Raw genomic sequence first — 21,072 nt, forward strand, 5'->3', positions numbered from 1 at the left:
CCGAGAGTATTGCCCGATATGTGTGCACCTGTCAGTACACACCCCACTAACTGGACAGAGGGCTGGACATTAAGCAAGAGATGAAGCTGAAGGGCTACGTCCGAGAGAAGCGATGCAGAAGACGTAACAGCAGGACTGGAAAACAGACTGGTGATAGCTAGGCTGAGGAGGGAAGGAACTGAAAAGGAGGAGGGAGAGAGAGAGAGGAGCAGGGCAGAGCAAGGACCAACAAGGGGCGTGTGTGGAACAGAAGCGCGGGACAAGGGAGGGGCACCTGCGTGGGCACTGGGCTGGACTGCAAAGAAGCAATAGAGGCGGGGAGAAGAGAAGGTAAATTGTCTTAGAAAGGATTGCTATCCAGAGAGGAGAAACATGAGATGACAAGGACCTAAGAGGGAAGCGGAAAGTGCAAGTGAGGACAAAGAAGGAGGAGGAGCTGAACTTGAGGACACACCCCAAAACAAAAGCCGAGACGACAGAGCGGATGAAAGCTGCAGTGGTGCACCTGGCCAGACGAGAAAAGTACTCAATGTTAATTAAATGAGCGCAGGGAGAGAGAGGGGCGCCACTGGGGATATTAGAAATAGCAGTACGAGACTATCGAGGGACTAGGAGCATCATCTAGTCGGTGGTGCCGCCATGCAGCTATCCGGATTGCCCTGGTCTCTGGTGACCGCCTGCTCGGACCGCCTCACCCTCCTCGGCCTGTCCATCACCGTATTTGTGCTGGTCTTCGATTTCATGAAGCGCCGGAAGAAATGGAGCAACTTCCCGCCCGGACCCACCTCGCTGCCCTTCGTCGGGAACTTGACCCAGGTGGATTTCAACAATCCACTGGTTTCATTTGAAAAGGTAAATCCGATGAAACACGAGGATCCGCCTGCTGGTGGGCAGAGCAGGTGAGATGCTACAGTGCGTGCCACACAGTGCCCCCTTGACAGGGACATCCTGGTGCATGGGGGTGCATGGGGAGAGAAGGACATACGAAGCAGATGAGGGGGACAGACAACAGAGGCACTCGGAGTGGGATAAACACTTGAGGATGCGCGTGTGAGGGCGGAGAGACATGCGACATGTGCACGAGGAGAGCAGACACAGGGCTTTAAGTGGGCCGGGTCTCGCGGTGCTCAGCACCGGCATGGTGCCGAGTCGGGTGCCTATCGGCCTCTCCATTTTCGTTATCACTCTCAGAATGGAAAAAAAAATATTACCTCTGCAGCAGCTCACTGTTTTTGATGTCACGTTTTTTTTGTAGTTCCATATTTCAAAACTCGAAGTGCTTTACATGAGCACCAACAAGGACATATTAATTTATTTTTTGGTAGGTACGGATGAATACGTGATTTGCTGAGAACACAGGATGTTGAGTTGACCCTGAGACTCAAACCTGCTTCCTCAGCTCCAAAGTTGGCAGCTCTAGCCATTACGGCACACCCTCTCGAGCAAGAACTAAAGCATATTCAATATTATATACAACGAAGCCATAGTTGTACGGATGCAAATAGTATATTTATCTTATCTAACTAACAACCTTTGACAAAGCAAATAGTTCTGGCTTGTTGTAGGTGTAATGATACTTTTATTATTAAACCTCTCTGATCCGTCTAACCGCCTAGCTGGGTACGCGGCGGGACACTCCTTGGAGTAGCTGTGCGCATAAGTGCCGTTAACAGAACATATTAAATATGTGTAGGCAATAACAGAAGCTGTAAAATACCAGCTGGGCGGCACATTATGCTGAGCACGTTTTTTTAGCATAAATGTTTTAAGCCGCGCCCTTAATTATATCGGCCACGTCCCTTTGAGAGACCCCCCAGTTTTTCATCCCACTTACAGCCCTGAGCAGACACCTGAAGCATGTATGCCAGCGGTGGCCAGACACCCTTAGCAGGTTGCCCTGAGGGGAGAACGAGACAAGACGCATATGTGGTTGGTTGGTGTTGGCAGACATCTGAGGCATGTGTGCATGAGGTGGTAAAATACCCGAAGAAAGTGTGCATGAAGGAAGAAGGACACCCGAGGCATTTGTGCGTGAGGTGGAGAGAAAACTGAAACATTTGCACATGAAGAGAAAAAGGTTAATTTGATAATTGTATTTAAAAAACTGCTGTTTTCATCTAGGAATTCAGAGTTGTAGTTTTCATTAGTATGGCAGGTGCATTGTTATGGGGGCTGAGAGGTTTCAAGGGGCTCTACACCCCCGAATTGAGTAGCTTTTACTACCAACCTGGGGGCAGGGAGCCCATTTTCGTTGTTAGGATTAGGCCTTTAGCACCCTTGCTACTCCACTGAAGTAAATAAAATGTGGTCCGTGTACATTTATATAGGTTAGTACTCTGGAAAAAGTACAAGAATATTTTGGTACATTAATATTGTGACAAAATAGCGGGGGACAAAATATTGAAAGGTATGTGCACATAGGTAAATATATATATTTACTATTTTTAACTCCACATCTCCACATCTATGTACCTTAAAAATATATATAAGCCGAGTTGCCTGCCTCCCTCCCTGGTCCGATTTCGGCTCCGGGATCCCATCTCCCGGGGTCAGGCCTTTTAAAGAAATAATTTTAATTAGGGGAGGGGGCCGCATGGACCCCCTCCCTAAAATGATTTCAGCCTGGGGACCCTATCTCCCATGGCTCTGCTATAATACTATGGAGGAATTTGCAAACAGAACAGGTGATGGACCGAATGTGGATCAATGTCACACATTCATCCCAGTCCAAAGATCTAGGCCCAAATCCATCGTTTTTTTGCACTCCACACCACCCTGGGTTAGACAATGGCGATATGCAAATCAGCTCTGACCCTGTGCTCCATGGGAACAGTCCAGTCCGAACTACAAAAGCCATGTCCTTCCCAGAACGGAATCAAGCATCCGAGGACCGGACCGGTTTCGAGGTAACACCTCTCATCAGCCCGGCTAGCTTGACTCCCGTGGTGTGGAGTGCCTGGGACCCACGTCTGAGCATCCCCAGCACACTTATGGCGGAATTTGCAAACAAAACAGGTGATGGACCGAATGTGGATCAATGTCACACATTCATCCCAGTCCAAAGATCTGGGCCCAAATCCATCGTTTTTTTGCACTCCACACCACCCTGGGTTAGACAATGGCGATATGCAAATCAGCTCTGACCCTGTGCCCCATGGGAACAGTCCAGTCCGAACTACAAAAGCCATGTCCTTCCCAGAACGGAATCAAGCATCCGAGGACCGGACCGGTTTCGAGGTAACACCTCTCATCAGCCCGGCTAGCTTGACTCCAGTGGTGTGGAGTGCCTGGGACCCACGTCTGAGCATCCCCAGCGCACTTATGGCGGAATTTGCAAACAAAACAGGTGATGGACCGAATGTGGATCAATGTCACACATTCATCCCAGTCCAAAGATCTGGGCCCAAATCCATCGTTTCTTTGCACTCCACACCACCCTGGGTTAGACAATGGCGATATGCAAATCAGCTCTGACCCTGTGCCCCATGGGAACAGTCCAGTCCGAACTACAAAAGCCATGTCCTTCCCAGAACGGAATCAAGCATCCGAGGACCAGACCGGCTTCGAGGTAACACCTCTCATCAGCCCGGCTAGCTTGACTCCAGTGGTGTGGAGTGCCTGGGACCCACGTCTGAGCATCCCCAGTGTGACATTGATCCACATTCGGTCCATCACCTGTTTTGTTTGCAAATGCCGCCATAAGTGCGCTGGGGATGCTCAGACGTGGGTCCCAGGCACTCCACACCACTGGAGTCAAGCTAGCCGGGCTGATGAGAGGTGTTACCTTGAAACCGGTCCGGTCCTCGGATGCTTGATTCCGTTCTGGGAAGGACATGGCTTTTGTAGTTCGGACTGGACTGTTCCCATGGGGCACAGGGTCAGAGCTGATTTGCATATCGCCATTGTCTAACCCAGGGTGGTGTGGAGTGCAAAAAAATGATGGATTAGGACCCAGATCTTTTGACTGGGTTGAATGTGTGACAGTGATCCACATTCGGTCCATCACCTGTTGTTTTTGCGATTCCGCTATAAGTGTACTGGGGATGCCCAGACGTGGGTCCCAGGCACTCCACACCACTGGAGTCAAGCTAGCCGGGCTGATGAGAGGTGTTACCTCGAAACCGGTCCGGTCCTCGGATGCTTGATTCTGTTCTGGGAAGGACATGGCTTTTGTAGTTCGGACTGGACTGTTCCCATGGGGCACAGGGTCAGAGCTGATTTGCATATCGCCATTGTCTAACCCAGGGTGGTGTGGAGTGCAAAAAAATGATGGATTAGGACCCACATCTTTTGACTGGGTTGAATGTGTGACATTGATCCACATTCGGTCCATCACCTGTTGTTTTTGCAATTCCGCTATAAGTGTACTGGGGATGCCCAGACGTGGGTCCCAGGCACTCCACACCACTGGAGTCAAGCTAGCCGGGCTGATGAGAGGTGTTACCTCGAAACCGGTCCGGTCCTCGGATGCTTGATTCCGTTCTGGGAAGGACATGGCTTTTGTAGTTCAGACTGGACTGTTCCCATGGGGCACAGGGTCAGAGCTGATTTGCATATCGCCATTGTCTAACCCAGGGTGGTGTGGAGTGCAAAAAAATGATGGATTAGGACCCAGATCTTTTGACTGGGTTGAATGTGTGACATTGATCCACATTCGGTCCATCACCTGTTGTTTTTGCAATTCCGCTATAAGTGTACTGGGGATGCCCAGACGTGGGTCCCAGGCACTCCACACCACTGGAGTCAAGCTAGCCGGGCTGATGAGAGGTGTTACCTCGAAACCGGTCCGGTCCTCGGATGCTTGATTCCGTTCTGGGAAGGACATGGCTTTTGTAGTTCGGACTGGACTGTTCCCATGGGGCACAGGGTCAGAGCTGATTTGCATATCGCCATTGTCTAACCCAGGGTGGTGTGGAGTGCAAAAAAATGATGGATTAGGACCCAGATCTTTTGACTGGGTTGAATGTGTGACATTGATCCACATTCGGTCCATCACCTGTTGTTTTTGCAATTCCGCTATAAGTGTACTGGGGATGCCCAGACGTGGGTCCCAGGCACTCCACACCACTGGAGTCAAGCTAGCCGGGCTGATGAGAGGTGTTACCTCGAAACCGGTCCGGTCCTCGGATGCTTGATTCCGTTCTGGGAAGGACATGGCTTTTGTAGTTCGGACTGGACTGTTCCCATGGGGCACAGGGTCAGAGCTGATTTGCATATCGCCATTGTCTAACCCAGGGTGGTGTGGAGTGCAAAAAAAAAAAAAATGATGGATTAGGACCCAGATCTTTTGACTGGGTTGAATGTGTGACATTGATCCACATTCGGTCCATCACCTGTTGTTTTTGCAATTCCGCTATAAGTGTACTGGGGATGCCCAGACGTGGGTCCCAGGCACTCCACACCACTGGAGTCAAGCTAGCCGGGCTGATGAGAGGTGTTACCTCGAAACCGGTCCGGTCCGGTCCTCGGATGCTTGATTCCGTTCTGGGAAGGACATGGCTTTTGTAGTTCGGACTGGACTGTTCCCATGGGGCACAGGGTCAGAGCTGATTTGCATATCGCCATTGTCTAACCCAGGGTGGTGTGGAGTGCAAAAAAATGATGGATTAGGACCCAGATCTTTTGACTGGGTTGAATGTGTGACATTGATCCACATTCGGTCCATCACCTGTTGTTTTTGCAATTCCGCTATAAGTGTACTGGGGATGCCCAGACGTGGGTCCCAGGCACTCCACACCACTGGAGTCAAGCTAGCCGGGCTGATGAGAGGTGTTGCCTCGAAACCGGTCCGGTCCTCGGATGCTTGATTCCGTTCTGGGAAGGACATGGCTTTTGTAGTTCGGACTGGACTGTTCCCATGGGGCACAGGGTCAGAGCTGATTTGCATATCGCCATTGTCTAACCCAGGGTGGTGTGGAGTGCAAAAAAATGATGGATTAGGACCCAGATCTTTTGACTGGGTTGAATGTGTGACATTGATCCACATTCGGTCCATCACCTGTTGTTTTTATAATACTATGGAGGGGGCTGCACGGCCACCCTCCCCGGGGTGATTTCGGCCACGGGGAGAGCTCGATTTTTAATTTGTTTAATGGGAGAGGGGGCCGTGTGGCCCCCACTCACCTGCCCAATTTCAGACCCGGGGGGCCCAGGACCGAGCCATTAAAAAATGGGGGAGGGAGGCTGTGCAGCCCTCCAGGGCCCGGCAATTTCTCCTGGATGCGCTATGGGACGGAGGGGGGAGCCTCAGGCCCCCGCGGTCCCTGCTGACCCCCCGCTCCTGCGGGAGCTGGCATTGCTTTCACACAGAGGGAGCAGCTAAACATGCAGCCCCCTGTGTCTGAAACAATCCTTTTGTCTGCTGTCCTGCTCAGCGGGCAGGGAAACAGATGATGCTCCGCTTTCAGCAAGCAACAGCATTTCTCTGCTCATGCTTGCTGGAAGCAGAGTGTTTGCTGTGCATTGTCAAAGCTCCTGCCAAGCCACATCAAACAGCTATGTCTCGGTGTGGGCATCTCGAGACATAGCATGCGCTGGCCCTGGGGGTGGCGGTCCTGAGGTCCATTATTGGTTCCAAGAGGGGGGCCTGCAGCCTCCTCCTGTGATTTAGTATAACCTGCCCCTGGGACATGGCGGTCCCCTGGGCCGAGATCGGCCTGGCAGGAGAGCTGTGTAGACTCCCTCCCATTAGAAATAAATAGTTTGGCCCCAGGAAGGTGGTGGTCCCTGGGGAGTGCTTCAGGGCCCCCATTACAAAGAAAATAGCCCCAGGTCCGTGAGGCCCCCTGATTTTTTTACCATTAGCCCCAGGGAGAAAGCTCTCCGGGGCATACAAATGACCACGCAGGGGCTCCCATGCACACCCTCCTTTAATTTTATGTTAGCCATTTGCGCATCATTTTTTCGGATTTTTTGGTGGGAGCTGTGGATACAGCGTGACTCCGGCCGAAAGAAAATGCTTTGTGCACGAGGCAGGTCCCTGTGGGACCCCTCAAGAGGCTAGGTGGTCAGGTATTCCTATCCTAACCCCTTCTTTTCTAACACTTCCTAGTTGAAGTGTTGGCAGCCTATCAGATTTGAGCCCGGGGGCTGTCAGATCTTCGTAGGCTACACGCCCCTATATATAAACATTTGGATTTCCCTTGATATTCCCAAACTATTGAACAGATTTACACCACACATGAAAAAGTCACTTCTCTGGCCCAATATCTACCTTTCCGCCAAATTTGGTGTAATTTCGTTCAGCGGTTCGGGATGTAGCTGTGTCTAAAATCTCTATGTGAAATTTCATGGGGAAAACACAACAGATCATTCCAAGTTGTTCAAGACAGCAACTGAAGTGAATGGCAAACTAGTTTTGAACATTTCTTGAGGATTTGTCAAAGGGCACCAAAGTTATTGGCAAAAGAAAAAACGCGTTTCCTATGGAAACTAGGTCCTAATTATAACTACCTACTAGCGACGGCCTGTAGGAAAAATATATATATTTTAACTAGTGTATATACATTTATATATATGTACTAGTTAGAACTGGCATCATTGGTTTGAGTCTCCCTTCAATTTTTGACGGATTGCCTCCTCTGTTTTGATATGTTTTTGTTGGATTTATGCTTTGGGCACTGTGCCACTGCTCATCAGTGCCACAGTGCAAGTGCTCCCTATGTTAAATTGATGTACTAATTGGTTATGGTTTGATTTATTTGTCAGCCCCTAGTACAGTGCACCATGTGTGCCCAGGGCTTGTAAATCAAATGCTGCTGGTGGGGTTGCAGCACTGGTTGTGCCCCCCACAGAAGCAGCTTGTAAAGTGTGTCTCAGGCCTGCCATTGCAAGGTCTGTGTGAAAAGCAATTACTTGTATCTCTGTATACGAAGCCCACTCCAAGGAATACCTTGCTACAATATGACAGCTTTCATCCACGCTGTCAGCGGGACAGCATCCCCTTTAGTCAATTCCTCCGGATTCGGAGGAGTTGTTCGGACATTAAAGACTTCCTTGTCCAAGCTGACATCCTAAAAGAAAAAATCATTTTCCGAGGTTACCCTGCGAAATTAATCAAAGATTCTTTTAAACGGGCCAGATATTTTAATCGAAAGGTAAAGGGAGCCCCAGGACAAATTGGTTTGCATCACGCGTCACTCTAATCTGGATCATAAATTGAGGCAGACCATTAACTCTTGCTGGCACCTTTTGAATCTGGGGAATAGCTGCTCAACTCTCCCAAAGCCCATCTTTGCCCTTCGAAGAAATAAGAATCTGAAAAACTACCTGGTTAAAGGCAAACTAACGGAAACGCCCCCCCCCCATCAACAAACTGCCCTTGACAATTTGAACCCCATCTATGGCAACCACCAGTGTGGTAATTGTCAGGCCTGCCCCAATGCTCTGATTGGTGATACTATCACTACGAGCAAGCAAACCATTTCGGTGGCTCAGAATAGAAAAATGACTAATTGCCGCACATCCAATGTGGTATATGTTATCCTATGTCCATGCAATATATCTTATGTGGGCGAAACAGGACGAGAGTGTCGCCTGAGAATAGGAGAACATAAATCGAATATCCACAATGAGAAGACATCTGCTCCCATTGTCACGCATTGGCTGGAGTCTAACCATACTGAGAAAGACCTAAAATGGTTTATTCTGAAAAAAATCCAGACACCCGCAGGGATCAACCCCACCTCGATGTGCAAAAAAACAGAGAAGTGTTCTGGATTTTCTACTTGAACCCGGTGAATAAAGGATTGAATAAAGAATGCCCATGGGCTAATGCCATTTTTTTATCTTGAACTTTGTAGGATGACCTAGTCCAGTGGTCCGCGAAGCTTCGTGAAGTGGGCATGAATCTACGCCCACCCACGTACTTCGCGTAGCCCCTCTATGCGCCACCCGCCTCCCTCCCGCCCTCTTCTACACCCCTAATTTGGATTTTAAATAGATTAAAAAAGTAAAGAAAAGCACTTACCCTTTATGCGGCATCCCGGGGCTTCATCTCCTTTTTTGCGCCGACTTCTTCCAAACCAAATGCGCATGCGCCCGCGCATGCGCATTTCTCGCACGAAATGCGCATGCGCGGGGGCCTGCACATTCACATTTGGTTGGAAGAAGTCGGCGCAAAGAAGAAGATGAAGCCCCGGGACGCGCTTAAAAGGTAAGTGCTTTTCTTTACTTTTTAATCTATTCAAAATCCAAATTAGGGGTGTAGAAGAGGGAGGCGGGCGGCGTGGAACTTCGCTCCATCCACTGGTGTGCGTAGTGTTGCCTACTACGCCTACTTTGCGAATCGCGTAGTAGGCAACACTACGTGCACTCCGTGGGTGGAGTGAAGCACTCTGCCCAGGGTAAAATATATATATATATATATATATATATATATATATATATATATATATATATATATATATACATATATATATATATATATATATATATATATATATATATTTCTTCCAAAACTGTCCCACATTCGTATGTATGTTTGTATATATATATATGTATATATATGTATATATATATATATATATATATATATATATATATATATATATATATATATCAGAACCACCTCCTTCTCAGGAATAAATGCGCACTCACAGGATCTGTTCTTTCCAATTATTTATTCATTCGCAATTTCCAGCATGATAATTACCGACGCGTTTCGCCGCCAACTGACGGCTTGCTCACGGTTGATATTTACATTTGCACATAACTTCCTTTAAGAAGTGATTTCAAAACACACGTGATTTACTAGTCACTTCCTGTTGGTACTCGCTAAGCATAGTGGGTTTTGTAGTTTGCTGGATACTTTATGTACACAATTTTACGTTCCAAACATAAACACATTTTCACAAATAACCATTGTTGTTCACATTACATTTTGGGTGCCCGTCAGTATTGAATTGCTCCATTGTTTAACCCACAAGGTTTGCAACCGCTTTTGTCCCACCCTGATTCAATCGTTTGAGATGGTAATTAATCTGGGTGTAACCTGATTCCAATCCCATATCCTCATAATTTGTAGACCAAGGGTACCCCCTAAAATTTGATTGGGTTACCCGCTACTAAGGAAATAATTACATTTCTCAATATAGTGGTCATTTTTTTGGGAGGAATTTTATGGTCGCCCTCCAGTGGGCAGTCATTGTAAGGTGATTATTTGTGCAATTGAGGCCCTCCAGTGGGCTTTTGGGTTGTGTTACGTCTAAAAGCATCCTAAAACTCATTCGAGCTTAACAAACTTAGTATTTGTGTGTGCCCTCCCTTTTTCTACCATATCCTGTTGTCAAAACCTCACTCTTTCTCAGTGCTTATCATATGCTAGCTTATGAAAAAACTAAGGAAGGATAAAAGTTGAGCTCCCCATTCAACTATTCACAACATAATGCATTATTTCTTTTTTAAAGATGTACATTAAGTTCCTCGCTCTGGTTCAGAAAATTCGGGTATAGAGTTCGAAAGTTCAAAATTTGTCGTGATTCCCTGCATCTTAATTTTCGCTCCTTGTCCCCTCCTCTCTCATGAGGGACAATTGTCTCTAGAGCATAGAACTTTAAAAGTTTCCAATCTCCATTATGTACAGCTTCTATATGTTTCGCAACAGCGTTGCCTCTATCTTTGTTTACCGTCGCCCTTACATGTTCAAGGATTCTTTTTTTCAATTCATTTTTTGTGCTGCCAATATATTTTAAAGCACACGGACATTCTATCACATATACTACAAATTCAGTTTTTATTATTATTATTATTATTATTATGTTTCTTATATAGCGCCTGAATCGACCCCCGAAGGGGTATCTCCGCGCTTGCCTTGGGAACCCGTCCTGGCTTTTCCCTGTGAGATAGCCCCTACAGGGTATCCCCAAGGTGAAAGCCAGGCATCCCGCCGCAGGGGGGGCCGTTGTGGAGATTAAGCAAGCTTAATGCCCAGAGTTGCAGAGTGTGAACCCATGATTAGGTCAGGCACCGAAGTGAGAATTATCGAGTCCGTGGACATTTGAGCTCAACACCCTGCCGCGTCGGGAATTGAACCCTGGTCCCGGGTCTGACCTCTGCTTCAGGGTCTGCCTGCTCTAACCAGTGAGCCACACTTCTCCACAATCAACTGTTTGATTGTCCAAGAGTTTTTGTTTGGTAAGATTACTTCTGTCTTGTTTACTGCGATCTGACATACTTTGCACTGCTGACATTTCACAAAGCCTTTACTTTGTAACCACTGGATGCCTTTTTTCCTTTTGTCTGGATCTTGATGATGACTATGCACCAGTTTGTCTCTCAGATTTGTTGCACGTCTGTATGTCACTTCTGGGTGTTTCCCCATTATTTTACTAGTGGTTTCGTCCAGATGTAACAATTTCCAATTCTTTCTTAAGATCCCTATAATTTGTTTGGATTCTCTTGAATGGTTTATGATAAGTCTCCCGTGTTGTTTTTCTGGTTGTGAGGTATCCTTACCTTTTGGTTTTGTTTGTAAAGTCTCTTCTCTTTTCTTTTCATTGGCTCGTACCCAACTTTTTTGATTACTCCTTGTTTATAGCCTCGTTGTTTGAATCTTCTTGCCATATCGCAACTGTTCGTTTTCCACTCATTTTCCTGTGAACAGATGCGGCGTAGTCTTAAGAATTCGCCATATGGGATATTGTCCTTCACTGTTGATTTGTGGAAACTTTCGGCATGTAGTGTTGCATTAGTTGATGTCTCCTTCCTGTGTAGTGTGGTTTCCACTTTGTTATCATATATATAGAACTCTGTATCCAGAAAAATTGCTTTATCCCGACTTATGTTGTATGTGAATCTCAAGTTTGTGTCTGTCGAATTCAAGATCGCAAAATATGTTTCAAATTCCTGGGCTGATCCATCCCACACTATTAGGAGATCATCTATGTATCTCATCCATTTTGCTATTTTGTTGACATGTTGGTCATTGTCTGGATGCCAAGCCACTTGTTGTTCCCACCATCCCATGGTGAGACATGCAAATGCTGGGCTGAAGGAGAAGCCCATTGCGCAGCCTTTGATTTGTTGAAAAATTTCTTCGCCAAAAAGAAAAATATTTTGGGTAAGACACATCTCTATCATGTCTATAAGCATCTGATTATGTTTTTTGAATTGGATATCTCTTTCTTTAAAAAAAAGCACATGCTGATGTTCCAATTTTGTGGTCAATGCTTGTGTATAGCGAGATTACGTCCATCGTAATTAACATGTAATTCGATTGCCATGGAAGTTCCTGGAGATTTTTAAGTAGGTCAATTGTGTCACGTAAATATGAACTCAAATTCAACACAAAAGGCATAACAAAAAAGTCAATATAGTTGGCCACTGGTTCCATAAGCGATCCTTTTGCTGATACAATTGGCTCCCTGGTGGTTTAAGTGGAATCTTATGCACTTTCGGTAAGAAATAGATCGTGGCGGTTACAGGATGTTCCGTCCTAAGGAATTTGCATTCATCATTGTCAATCAAGTTATCACTCTGCCATTCCAGAATTTTTTTGTCTAGGTTTGCTTTAAAGATTTTAGTTGGATTTTGGTCCAATTTTCTGTAGTACTTTTTATTTCTCAATTGTGAATGGGCTTCAGCTATATAGTCTTTTTTTATCAAGAATAACAATATTTCCGCCCTTGTCGGACATTTTAATTGTTATAGTTTGATCTTCCATAAGATTTTTCAATGCTTGTCTTTCTTCCTTTTTTAGATTATCCTGATATTTTATACCTTTGATTTTATAGATGTCCTGAATCACTGCCTCCTGGAATATGTCGATTTTATTACCTTGGGGTAATTGCGGATAGAATTTTGAGGGGGGTTTCTTTCCACTGAGTCCCGCTCCTTTTTGTGGACAGACCTCCGCTTCTGTGATTATGTCGCTTTCTTCCATTATGGCTAGGTTTACCAGAGTCATTAATGCGGGCATACCAGTTGTAGTTAAGCCTTGTTCCTCCACATTTATTTCCATCCTTTTTTTCTTTTTCATTTTGGTGAAGTTTGCCATTTCCTGGTTTTCATGAAAGATCTTTGCAAGTTTTATTTTTCCTATATATTTGTATATATCAATGCGCGTTTGTGCCATGTCCATTGATTCTGTCGGGCTGAAATTGATTCCATGTTTTAGAAGGGAATTTTCATGGGTGCTAAGGGGACGGGATGATAAGTTCATAATGACCAATTCATAATTTATTGCATTTTCCAGCCAATTTATTTCGAGTTCTTCCGACGCATGCTCCTGGTTTTGATTCCTATTTCCTCTGAGGAGCCACTTCCTCCTTTTACCTCTTCTTGTTTTTTTAATGCTCCCTGAGCTCCTGTTCTGGGTATCCATTTGCGTCCTCTCCCTCTTGCTCTTAATCCTTGGCTTTGATTTTGTTCCCAGAATCTTTGTATGAGGACTAGCCTCATGTCCCCTAAAAAATCCCTTGTTTGATCCTCATTTTCTTCCGACCCATTTTCACTCGTTCCTGTTGATGTTAAAGATGTTACACTTGTGGAGCTTTGGGAAGCCGATTTGTGTGTGCTTTGATCTTGAAAGATGTCAAACTTTTTTGCATAAGTGAATATGCGCCCTTGTGCATAGTCCTCTTTGTCTCTTTGATATTTTACTTGTTTGCGATTTCTTACTATGTCCTCATGTTTATCAACATATTTCTCCAGGTCAGCTTTTGAATTCGTCATTTCTTGATTCATGTCAATAGATGCCAAGTCTTTCTCCAATTCTGTTAACTCTTCCTTAATTTTTACCAGAGCTATCTCCAAATGTTTAACTAAGATAGTCATCAATCCTAATGAGGAATCCAATATGTGTTGACCCCATTCCTTTAATAGATCATTTGAGGCATCTTGCTGACTAGGCATTAGTGAGATTCTCAGTCCCCTTGGTACTCTTCTTGCTTCCAAATATTTTTTTAAAGTAATTAGCTCCCACCATTTGTTTATTTCTTTTTTACTCAACTTTTCCCATAATTTTAGTTTACTCCTTGTGTCTGATTGCGGGGTGCTTTGTTTGGTCTGATTTTTACTCTGCACTGTTGTTTCTTCGTCAAAAAGGGAGTTCAGTTGTTCACTGCGTTTCGCTTCTCTTTGCTCCATATGTCTATGTATTTATTTGCTAAGTGCTGGAAACTCGTTCTATTTCCATGGGTGAAATATTACGTGTTTAATGTGGTCCCCTTGTTTTATTTCTGGGACCGTTGCGAGATCCTGCCCGAGAGGGTGAATGTCAATGTCGCTACTCTTTGGAATTGCCGCCACACTCAATCGTCTTGGATTATCTGTGATTGTGGCCACGATACAGTGCAACTGATCCAACCCTATTGCTCGGAATAAACCAAATATCGAATTTGTGATTTTTATAACGGGTGCTATTGTGTAGTGTGAAACACGCACTGCGGCCGTGCTTACCTCCACCTTCCGATGTCGGTCCGCCGGTCCGTTTGTGTTGCCGCACCGCTCGCGTTCGCACCTCGTGTTACTCCAATTTGGCGTTCACCGGGTCAGCCACATAAATTCCATCAACTTGGCTCGTCCTCGTCGACCCCTGGCGCTTCTCGGACCGGTGCAGTATTCCTCGGCAGAGCCCCGCCAAATTTTATCAGAACCACCTCCTTCTCAGGAATGAATGCGCACTCACAGGATCTGTTCTTTCCAATTATTTATTCATTCGCAATTTCCAGCATGATAGATACCGACGCGTTTCGCCGCCAACTGACGGCTTGCTCACGGTTGATATTTACATTTGCACATAACTTCCTTTAAGAAGTGATTTCAAAACACACGTGATTTACTAGTCACTTCCTATTGGTACTTGCTAAGCATAGTGTGTTTTGTAGTTTGCTGGATACTTTATGTACACAATTTTACGTTCCAAACATAAACACATTTTCACAAATAACCATTGTTGTTCACATTACATTTTGGGTGCCCGTCAGTATTGAATTGCTCCATTGTTTAACCCACAAGGTTTGCAACGGCTTTTGTCCCACCCTGATTCAATCCAGCAGCGGAACCGCTCTATCACGCGGCGGTGCATCCCCCCGGCTGGGTCAGCCGTATATGTTTTGATGGACTACCAGGAGTGTGCCCTGCTTTTTGGGTAAAGTGTGAAACTGGACATATACGGCTGACCCAGCTGGGGGGATGCACCGCCGCGTGATAGAGCGGTTCCGCTACTGGTGTGAGTATCAGCTTGGCAGGACATTTGGCACAGGTTTTGAAAGGAGAGGAATCACGAATGAGCGCCTGTGATGTTGTTCCATTTACAGAATAGACTGCATGCAACCCACTTGGGACTAATAATTTTGATGGACTACCAGCCCCAGAACGCCTTGTAATATGCACCTGATTGTGGTTAGACAAGTGAAAATAAATAAGGGACAAACGCTGGTTCTCCTACTTTGTGTGCAGTCATTCTGAAATCAGAGAAGCCTTCGAGAAAGGGCGGTGGCCAAAAAATTCGTCAGGCTCTGCTGGCGCTGGGGACGCACAGGTTTCTTCTCACAATTGGAGCGTGTCAACCAGGAGTGCGCCCTGGTTTTTGGGTGAAGTGTGAAACTGGATATATATATATATATATATATATATATATATATGTCCAGTACAACGTCAGCACCCATCCTCCTCCTCCTCAGTCGAAACAGAAGGGCACAAACTCCTCTTACAGTACGCAATAGTTTTTATTTTACCACATTTCAAAGTAATGTACGTATGTATATATATATATATATATATATATATATATATATATATATATATATATATATATATATATATATATATATATATATATATATATATATATATATATTCCCAGCGTGTGACCAAATCCAATGGTCACTAATTGAGGCGCGCGCTGACACAGTAAGTTTTGGAGATTTATTAGTTACTCGAATGTACGGACAGACGCTTTTCGGCTACGCCTTCCTCAATGTCACACAATTCATTTCACAGTGATGTAACTTTATACAAAAAATGTAAGCACCAAATCATAAAAACTCAAGAGAGGACTTCACAGTTCATAGAAATGGCAATATAAATGAGGGACCAAAATGAATGTTATTTTCCAATCAGTGTGGCGGCCATATTAGAATGTCTATTAAGTAATTCATCATTGACCAATCAATAAGATGATGCACAATTAATCCAAAATTTTAATTAGTTATATACATATATACATATACATAATACGTTATGTTCAAATCATTCAACCCAGGAATAATCATTTTAGTCAAAAATTCATGTTCAGTACCACATGATTATTGCACATAATTGATAATTTTGCCCTGTGCGGGTGCTGGCATCATCTGAGACCTCTCATGGTCGCTCTACATAATTGTGCCCTAAATGGGCTTTATGGTCACACGTACGCCTGGGGGCCTATTTCCTTCTCTTTTTGCTATTCTGGTTTTGGTCCTGTAGATTGATTTAAGTTTCTGTTCTCTACTCTATATGGACCCAGAGCTCCTCATCATTGTTCAGGCCCTGTGGGGCTTTGGTTTGCAATTCAATGATGTACTGGATTCGAGTTTGCGTAATGCTCTAACTCTATCCCCTCCTCTTTCTTTTTTGGTGACCTGATCTAGACAGAAGAATTTGAGCAAAGTAGCATTCGATTCGTGTTGCTCTTCGAAATGCCTTGCCACAGGATATGCTGCGTCATGATTTTTTATAGCACGCATGTGCTCCAGGATCCTTTTTTTTGTGGGATGAATCGTACTTCCCACATATTTCCTATTGCAGGGGCACATAAGACAATAAACTGTCTGGTCTGAATTACAGTTTGTTGATCTTGTGCACTCTCTTTCTCCCTGGTACTGAGAATTCTTTTACTTTGCTGCTATTCCTGCATGCCTTACAGGCCATACAGGGATAGAAGCCAGTGATCATATCTTTTTTCCTTGCAGTTTTGGAAAAATGGCTTCTCACCAGCTGGTCTTTTAATGCTGGACTTCTCCTATAGGTGATCAGGGGGGATTTTGAGATTAGCGAGCCTATGATGTGATCAGCCCTCAAAACTTTCCAATTTCTCGGGAATATGTAGAACAACTCAGTGGACCCTGTTGAGTATTCAGTTATCATCCTTACTTGTCCTGTAACTTCCATTTTCTTGATGTCATCTGTAGTGGATATGAGATTTTCCCTCACTGCCTGTTTCATTTTATCACTGGCTTTTTTTAGAGTTCCTCTCTTGTATCCTCTCTTAGTAAAGTAATCAAATGCTTTTTCATTCTCTGTCTTGAAGTCTTCGTCAAGTGAGCAGTTGCGTCTTAGTCTAATCAGTTCCCCGTAAGGGATTCCATTGATTACACTTTGGGGGTGGAAACTGTTTGCGTGCAAAACACTATTCCCCGCTGTGGGCTTCCTATATAGTGTAGTCTCAATCCTGTTGTTTTTGATGAACACCATTAAATCTAGGTAAGGCACACTGTTTTTACTTAAACATTCAGTAAACTTAAGGTTGACCTCATTGTTGTAAAGGTCTGCTATGTACTCTCTGTCCTCCTCCATTGACCCTCTCTATACAATGAAGAGGTCATCAATGTATCTTGACCACAGGATCACTTTGTCTAAACAGATTTCATTCTCCCCTGCCGAGGCCACGTGCTTCTCCCACCAGCCGGAGAACTAGTTTGCGTAGCTGGGGGCAAAGCAGGTGCCCATCGCAGTGCCCTGACGCTGTTGAAACAGTTCACCGGCGAACAAAAAGTTGTTATTCTCCAGGCAGTATGTAACCAATTCAAATAACATAACGTTGTGCTCAAAATATTTAATTTCTCTCTTTTTAAGAAAAAACTCCACAGCCTCTACACCGTTTCTATGTTCTATACTCGTGTAGAGGCTCGTTATGTTCAGGGTCAGTAATAGCATGTCCGGTTACCACTCAATTTTGGCAATTATTTTCAAAAAATCTTTGGTGTCCTTGACATAGGAGCATAGGTCAACCACTGGTGGCTTCCAAAAAAACAATCAGTATAGATGGAAGTGTTCTCCAGTAGGCTATTCTTAGATGATACGATTGGCCTACCCGGCGGATTTCTGCCACTCTTGTGGACTTTTGGGAGATGATAAAAGGTGGGTAATTCTGGGGACTCACAATAGATACCCTTAAAGTCCTCCTCTCTCAGTATTCCTTTATCTCTTCATTTCTTGGCCAGTTTATAAAATTCTTGGATACTCCTTTCATAGTTATCTCTTGTGGTTACAGTATAGCACTGAGTGTCAGATAATTGTCTCTGTGCTTCTTTCAAGTAAGTCAGTTTGTCCATAATGACAACGTTACCTCCTTTGTCAGAAGCTTTTAATACAAGGTTGTCGTCATCACCTAGGTCCTTCTTAATTTTCTTTTGTTGTGTTGTCTGATTCTCCTTTGTCAGATTCGGGCCTCTCACCTGCATCTTCCTGAGCTCTTCTGTGACCAGGTCTTGAAACATATCAATGGCATCATGTGCCGTCTGTGGGATGAAGCGGGAACGTATTCTTAAGGTGCTTGTTGCTCCCTTTTGAGTGATTCCCATTTCTTCTAAGAGGTCAATTGTCACCGTTGGGTCATTTTGACTGCTGCTCAATTCCAATTCCATGTCTCTCATTGCTCTTGGAACATTTAGTTCTGTTCCAATGAGTGCACCTCCTTCCTCCATACTTGTGATATTTGCCTCCTCTTGTGATTTCTTTGGATGCGTTGTATGAATTTTGAGCGGTTTCAACTTCCTGGTGAATCTATACAGGTCTATTCGGGCCTGTGTGTAATTAAATTGCGTGGTCGGATAGAATAAAAGGCCCAACTCTAAAACCTTGATTTCTTCCGATGTAATAGGTCTACTTGAGAGGTTGATTACTGTCTTTTTCTTTCTTTCTATTACTTCTTCTGACTCTAGTTCCATTATCTGCCCCATTTGATCCTTGTTCGTCGTCCCACTGGTGACGAATCCTTTCCCCTTCCTTCCCCGTCGGGTTTTTCGTTTCTTCTTTCCAGGGGATGTGTCCTTGCGGATGGGCGCTGTTTCGCCTGTCTTAGGAGTTGGTATTTGTGAGTAAAAAGTGGTTGTAGTTTTTGCAACCTGCATGTTCCTTTCTTTTCTTCTCCCAGTTTGCTCTCCCTCTGATAGCTCTACTTCAGATTCAGATGTTTCACGTGATAATGCGTCTGTTGGTTTCTGGAGCATCAATTGCTTTCTTGGCACATCTAATTTTTTAGCAAACGTTAGGATCCGGCCTGATTCATAGTCCTCTTCATCGCGAAAGAACTTTGTTTGTTTCCTGTGTCTTATTATGCCCTCATAATCCACCAATCTCTTTTTCATCCTTTGTTGTAGGTCTTTTTTAAGCTTGCTGTCTTTGTCCAAAGCTATCAAAGCTTCTATCTCCTTGATCTCCTCCAATAATTTCTGCCTATCGCTCCAGGCGTACTTTATGAGGATTTTGAACATTCCCTTAGCTGACTCAGCTGTATACTCTGCCCATTCTTGTAGCAACAGCGGGTCAGGGTGCTCGTAGGAGGGTGTTGTATAGATGCGCAAACCCCTCGGAATGCGGTCGCAGTCAATATACCTCTGTAGTGAGGTTGCATCCCACCACTTTCTCGTTTCCTTCTCATAAGTGGAGTGGTGTGGCTCACTGGTTAGAGGCGGGTGTGGTCGGCCCGGGACCAGGGTTCGATTCTTGACGCGGCAGGGTCTTGAGCCATGGTCAGCGGACTCGATAATTCTCGCCTCGGTGCCTACTCCAACCATGGGTCCCACTCAGCAACTCTGGGCAATAGCTTGCTTAATCTCTACTAACGGCCCCATCAGCGCCGGGGATGCTTGTCTTCACCTTGGAGATGCCCAGGAGGGACCATCTCACAGGGAAAGCCAGGATGGGTTCCCCAGTGGTATACCGCGCCGGGACGCCCCTTTGCTGGGGCAGCTGTGCGCTTTACAAGTATACGACATTTAACATTTAACATAAGTCTTTTCCAATTTATTAAAGAGGGCTTTCAAGTTGTTGTCCGTTGATGAGCTCCCAGAGGCCCCCTTTGGGTCAGTATTTACATTGCATTTACTTTTGACAAATTGCCCCTCTGCTGCCTCCTCTCTCTCTCGATCTGTAAACACCACTCAATATTTCTGCCAAACGAGTAGCGTGGTAATTTTCACTCTGTGCGTGTCTACGTGCCTACCTCTTGTTTACGGGGAAAAGCGGATGCGTGCAGTGTGCTGCTCACTTTTTGGTCACCCCACTGAGCGTATATTCAAGGCGACGGTCCAGTCGCCGAGCTGGCACCACCTCGTATCCACGGAGGGCCACGGAGCTCTGATACACGGAGCCTACCCAGGTGGAGCATGCATCCTAGGATTGTGAGCGATCTTGTTTCCAGGGGGCTCATCCAGAGCCTTTGATTATGCAAAAATATTCAAGAAGCATCCATCTATGGATTTAAATGAACTACATCTCCCAGAAATCCCAACGGAACTCTAACATAGAGCAGCTGATTCACGGCATAAATAGGGAGATTTGGACACGCCCATGCTTCTCTGAACCGCAACAGCCTCTGAGGAAGTGTAAAACGAAACGCGTCAGGCTGCGGTTTCCTGCTGTAATAGACTGATAAGAGGGTTGCTCAAACTATTAAAGACGCTTTTACGGGGAAAAAGGGAATGCGTGCAGTGTGCTGCTCACTTTTTGGTCACCCCACTGAGCGTATATTCAAGGCGACGGTCCAGTCGCCGAGCTGGCACCACCTCGTATCCACGGAGGGCCACGGAGCTCTGATACACGGAGCCTACCCAGGTGGAGCATGCATCCTAGGATTGTGAGCGATCTTGTTTCCAGGGGGCTCATCCAGAGCCTTTGATTATGCAAAAATGTTCAAGAAGCATCCATCTATGGATTTAAATGAACTACATCTCCCAGAAATCCCAACGGAACTCTAACATAGAGCAGCTGATTCACGGCATAAATAGGGAGATTTGGACACGCCCATGCTTCTCTGAACCGCAACAGCCTCTGAGGAAGTGTAAAACGAAACGCGTCAGGCTGCGGTTTCCTGCTGTAATAGACTGATAAGAGGGTTGCTCAAACTATTAAAGACGCTTTTACGGG

At 45.2% G+C, this 21,072-nt stretch overlaps 1 protein-coding gene across 2 annotated transcripts in view; it reads left to right on the top strand.

Moving 5' to 3' along the window:
- The first annotated feature begins 256 nt into the window (after window positions 1-256).
- Window positions 257-21,072, top strand: part of LOC147747972 (cytochrome P450 2D4-like) — a 179,475-nt gene continuing 158,659 nt past the window's right edge. The window contains exon 1 of one of the 2 annotated variants that reach the window (XM_086957408.1): window positions 257-852. In XM_086957408.1, the coding sequence (XP_086813534.1) occupies window positions 640-852 (213 nt within the window). In that variant the 5' untranslated portion in view covers window positions 257-639. Of the gene's footprint in view, window positions 900-21,072 lie in introns of both variants that reach the window. The other variant, XM_086957417.1, reaches the window with a different exon arrangement.

Source organism: Lissotriton vulgaris, chromosome 1_1 (assembly GCF_964263255.1).
Source record: "Lissotriton vulgaris chromosome 1_1, aLisVul1.2, whole genome shotgun sequence".
Lineage (NCBI taxonomy): Eukaryota > Metazoa > Chordata > Amphibia > Caudata > Salamandridae > Lissotriton > Lissotriton vulgaris.